The sequence below is a fragment of the Pygoscelis adeliae genome, unplaced genomic scaffold, assembly GCF_000699105.1.
Source record: "Pygoscelis adeliae isolate BGI_AS28 unplaced genomic scaffold, ASM69910v1 Scaffold349, whole genome shotgun sequence".
NCBI lineage: Eukaryota > Metazoa > Chordata > Aves > Sphenisciformes > Spheniscidae > Pygoscelis > Pygoscelis adeliae.
Genome location: NW_008825608.1, coordinates 922106 through 926557, shown reverse-complemented (window position 1 = coordinate 926557; position 4452 = coordinate 922106). Strand labels below are relative to the sequence as shown.

At 49.3% G+C, this 4452-nt stretch overlaps 1 protein-coding gene across 1 annotated transcript in view; it reads left to right on the top strand.

Annotated features, from left to right (window-relative positions):
• Nucleotides 1-1715, top strand: part of WNK2 (WNK lysine deficient protein kinase 2) — a 121455-nt gene extending 119740 nt beyond the window's left edge. Inside the window, exon 28 of the mRNA XM_009332584.1 lies at nt 513-1715. Coding sequence (XP_009330859.1) covers nt 513-620 — 108 coding nt within the window. The 3' untranslated portion in view covers nt 621-1715. The remainder of the gene's footprint in view (nt 1-512) is intronic.
• The last annotated feature ends 2737 nt before the right edge of the window (nt 1716-4452 follow it).

Genomic DNA, 4452 nt, shown 5'->3' with positions numbered 1-4452 from the left:
GGGCCGTGCAGCGGAGCCGGCAGGCGCAGGAGAGGTGGTGCCCGCGACTTGCCCCAGCAGCCCCGCCATCCCTGCAGCAGCCTCCTGCAGCGGCCGCCAGCTGGCACGCAGCGCCGCGTCCCCCTCCCCTCCTTACCCAGCGACAGAGCCCCATAAACCGAGACGGACACTGGGCGTCTTCGCTGGCTTTCTCTATTTCTGCCTCCTAGGAGACTAGCTCTTCCCCCGCAGGAATCGGGACTCCGTCTGAGTGACTCCACAAGGTGCTTGGGTTCTGCCACCAGCATAAATATGTTGATGCTTCTAAGCTTTCAGTACGACGCGGGTGATGTGTTAACGGGAGGATTTCGGTTTCCGTTTCCCTCCGGTACCCGAAATGCGGGCGGCGGCTGGCACGCTCTGGCAGGAGCATCTTCCGCGCGCTCCGGGTCCACGATCTCATGTGGCCCTTTTTGGGGTTTGTTTGGGTTTTCCTATACGTGAAATCCATATATGGATATTTTTTTTTTTAGATTCTGAAAATGAGATCGTCAGCGACTGACATGTGGCCCCCTCAGCTACGGTGCCAAGCGCAAGGCCCCGCCGCGGCTAAGGAGGAGGAAGAGGAAGATGGGAAGTGATTTATCATGTGTGAGAAATTCTGTGCCATTCTGGTCCATTCGACACAATTTTGTAACTTCTTTCTAATCATTTTTTTATTTATAGTTGGAAATACAAAAATGTTATGCAAAAAAATAAAGGAGAATTATTTTGGGGGAAAAGGATTTTGTTCCAAATTGTTCCCTTCTGTTGTGAGCCAGGTTCCCGTGAGCAGCGGCTGGAGAAGAGGGAGGAGGAGGAGGAGGCACTCCTTCAAATACTTTTTGTTTCACACAGTTAATTGCAATTTAAGTAATCTTCCAAAAGATAAGCTAGGCACGTGTATTCAGATTCTAGTACAAGGAAGATAAGTTCCAATTCCGTTTAAATTTCTCACAGTTATACAGATAATACTCTATTTTAAATCCGCTTAAATCAAGTAAAGAAACCTACAGAGACTTCACCAGAGAGTAAGTTTGTACTTGTCACTTCCCTTTTTACCTCTTTCTTTTTCTTATAGACCGGCTGCGTTTTCTTGCCAGAGTTAAATACAGTTCTTGAGTCACTTCTAATTTTAAACGTAAGACTAAAATCCTTCTACAGACAAGTCAGTAATTGGAGCAATTTTTAAAAGACTTTAAAGTGCCTTCAACAAGCTAAAATTATGTAGTGGGAGATTTCTTTTTCTCGATTCACTGACGATGGGTTTCAGCTGTCTCCTGGGTTGAGGTGATGTACAAAGTAATTTGCAGCAATAAGCTCGTGAGTAATCATTTATTATAAAGGACACCTCGAGGCTTTTTTTAGAAAGATGGGTTTTAGCACTGTTCCTAAGGAGTGGGGGAGAGTCCCGCTCTTGCTGTTGCGTTTGGGCCCCAAACTCTTCCGACCCTCTGCTGCTGTGCTATGCACCCAAGGACCTCAGTTGCTTCCCCCTCAGACAGTCCCAGACCACGATGTTCTTGACTCTTTCGCTCTCTTGTTTTTGATACCAGAGAAATAGGAATTTCTATTTGCCCATAAGCCTTTCCGTACCATCCTTTGTCGCGGCTGGAGCCTGGCGTATTGTTTCATTGTTATCTGCCATGTCTGTCTCTTCCAAATCTTGGTTCAAAATAATAAATCTTATTTTGATGCCATTGTTCCCTATTTCCTTTCCACCTCGGCTTCTCTTGCCCGTCAGCGAGGGTGATGAGAGCGGAGGTGGATTTAGTCGTATTGCTGAAGCTCAAGAGCCCTGAAGCAAAGAACCATTCAAATACTTTGTAAATTCAGAGTTTGGAAGCCCCAGGGCCAAAATATATATATTTGTGTTAACTTCGTGCTTCTCTGGGGTGCCTCCTGTCCTGTCCCCATCTAAGGCAACGGGACTGATCTCCCGTGGGAAAGCAGGGGCTAGGTAATTGGTAAAGGCTGTCGCTGAGTTGTTGCTTGCCTTGGGCTTTTCTGCTTGTAGGAGGGACGGGATCCGTTTCCCTTTCTAACGGGCGGGCGATGTGGGGTCCAACCGAGCGCTACAGCTTTCATTTTCCGTTCTGGTTGCTGTCATCTTTCCCTTGGCTGTGACTACACCTCCCTCGCCCGCCGGTCCCGCACGCTGCCACCGGCACGCTGGGTACGGGGGACCAGGGTGTCACGTCCCTGCCATGCTTCTCCAGGATGAGTCATGAGTATTCCGGTGGTCATGGCAACAGAACACTGTGCCCTCACCTGAGATTTTTATTCCCTAAAAGTTTAAAAGGCTGCTTTCTCCAGGGAAGTCCCGTGGTGGGTCCCCTGGGGGCTGGGTCATCCTCAGTGTGGGCAGCCTTCGTCAGTTTTTCTGACGCCTGACCCTCTTCACTCCTCCTGCAGACCCTTGGGCTCCCCCATGGCCCCGGCTGTGGCCGCAGGAAGCCAGTGGGCCTCCATCCGCCACATAAGTAGTTTGAAAATGATTTATTAATATTCAGATTAAATATAAGGATTAGTATCAGGATGAAGGATCAGGAGTGGAAATTGCGGCATAGCCTGGATGGTGGTTGCTCCCCACATCTGCCAAGCCCGCCTAGCTTTAGATAATCGCTAGCAGCAAAAGGCTGCTCCGTTTTGGGGTGCAGCCCATGTATTTACTGCTTGCATTGCCGTTTGAAATAAAAGCCCTAGGAGGTGCTAAAGGTCCTTGAGCTCCCCCGGTATGAACCGCTGACGGGGATCCTCTGTGGAGGAAGAGCTGGGCTTTGGTGCTTTTCCTCCCCATCTGCTGTCTCCAGTTTCTCTCTTCCTTGCAGAGCAATGACAAATGTTCTCCTTGCGACGTGATGCCAAGCTAACGTTACAGTTTAGATTTTAATCAGAAATATTTTCTGCTGGCCGTAACCAAAAGCCCAAGCAGGTGAGTATGACCATTACAAGGTTTAACGTAGCACGTAAGAGTGAAAAGGAGGAATACGAAGACTTGAGCTTTAGCCTTGCTCTGAAGTGCGATGCTTAGTCCCTGCTTCCGTCAAGGTGCTGACACATTTTCTCCCGCAGAGGCTGGACGTGCTTCTTCCAGTTTATACCTGCGTTAAGCTCAGCAGCCGCTGGGGCAGTGCGCGGTGGGGACCAGGGACAGGACCCGTGGGCGGACAAGCCCTGTCCACCTGCCAGCAAGCACCAGCCCCTGACTTGCCTGCGATGGAGCCCCTCGGGTTTGACCCTTGGGCTGTCGGGAGTGGATTGTTTTCAGCCTCCTTTTTTTTGACGTGCACGTGGGTTTCTTTACTGAGGCGATGCGATGGGTTAGCTGTGTGTGTCTTGTACCTGCTGGCTGACTGAAACAGCAGTGCTGAGCGAGGGGCACCTAAAGCAGCTCTCTTCATCGCACCCATGGACATTTCAAGGCATTGGTAATGTCTCCAGCTCCGTTTGTCCGCTCGGAGCCGCCAGCAGCCTCACCGTCTCCTCTGAACATTTCATATATTTGCCATCCTAAAATGATTAACTCCGTGCTGAAGCTATCGCGGCGTTCCTGGATAGCGTCACTTAAAACATCACCTCGGAGCTCCCCCTCTGTAGTGCTCCCGTTGCCTTTGCTGCGTGGCTCAGTTCACAGGAAGCCCGGGAGGGTCCTCTGCCAGCGCCGCTGCCTCGCGGGGAGCCTCCGACTAATGCTGACCCCTGAGAAATATTCTCCCATGCTACCCGTGAGTCGCTGCAGCTCATATGGGCCTGTACCACCTCCTGAAAAAACACCTCTTCAAAAAAAACCAAACCCCCCCGGTTTGGGGGCTAGGTGCTGTGAAAGCAATCCAGCACACTTGGTTTGACAGTGAGCGTGCCCGTAAGAATGGGACTGCTGGGTGTTGGCTGGGCATTCTGAAACTACTTTGAATATAGAACAAGCGTTTAAGGAAAAAATAAGCAGTTTATTGCAATCTAGCTATTGACAGCATAGTTACGAGGTCTAGAGAGAGTTGTACAAGACTAAGATAAAAACCAACTTGTCTTTAGCTAAATTGTAGACCAACTCCTAGACGTTGTTGTTCTCCCAATTTCTTCCATCCCCAGATGTGGATGTAAAGGAACTGAAGTCTTGGGATAATTTTCAGTAAAGATTTTCTGGGTTATTGGTATGGGGTATCTTTACATCTTCAAACTATCCTTGGGGATGTCCTCAGACTTGGGCCTCAGCTTCAAGATTTTCTGTGATCTGTTAATCAGTGTGTAATCCTCCAGGAAAAGCAGTTTGAGTTATCAGCTACCCCTCAGGCTTCTACAAGAGCTAGAGGAGCAGCTAGTTAGTAAAGCCTTTGTAAGTGTGCTAACAGGCAGCCCCACTGCTGTACGAGCTTAGTTATAACTACGCTGAATGTGATGTTTTCCTAGCTCTTAGCTGAGACAAAATGATGG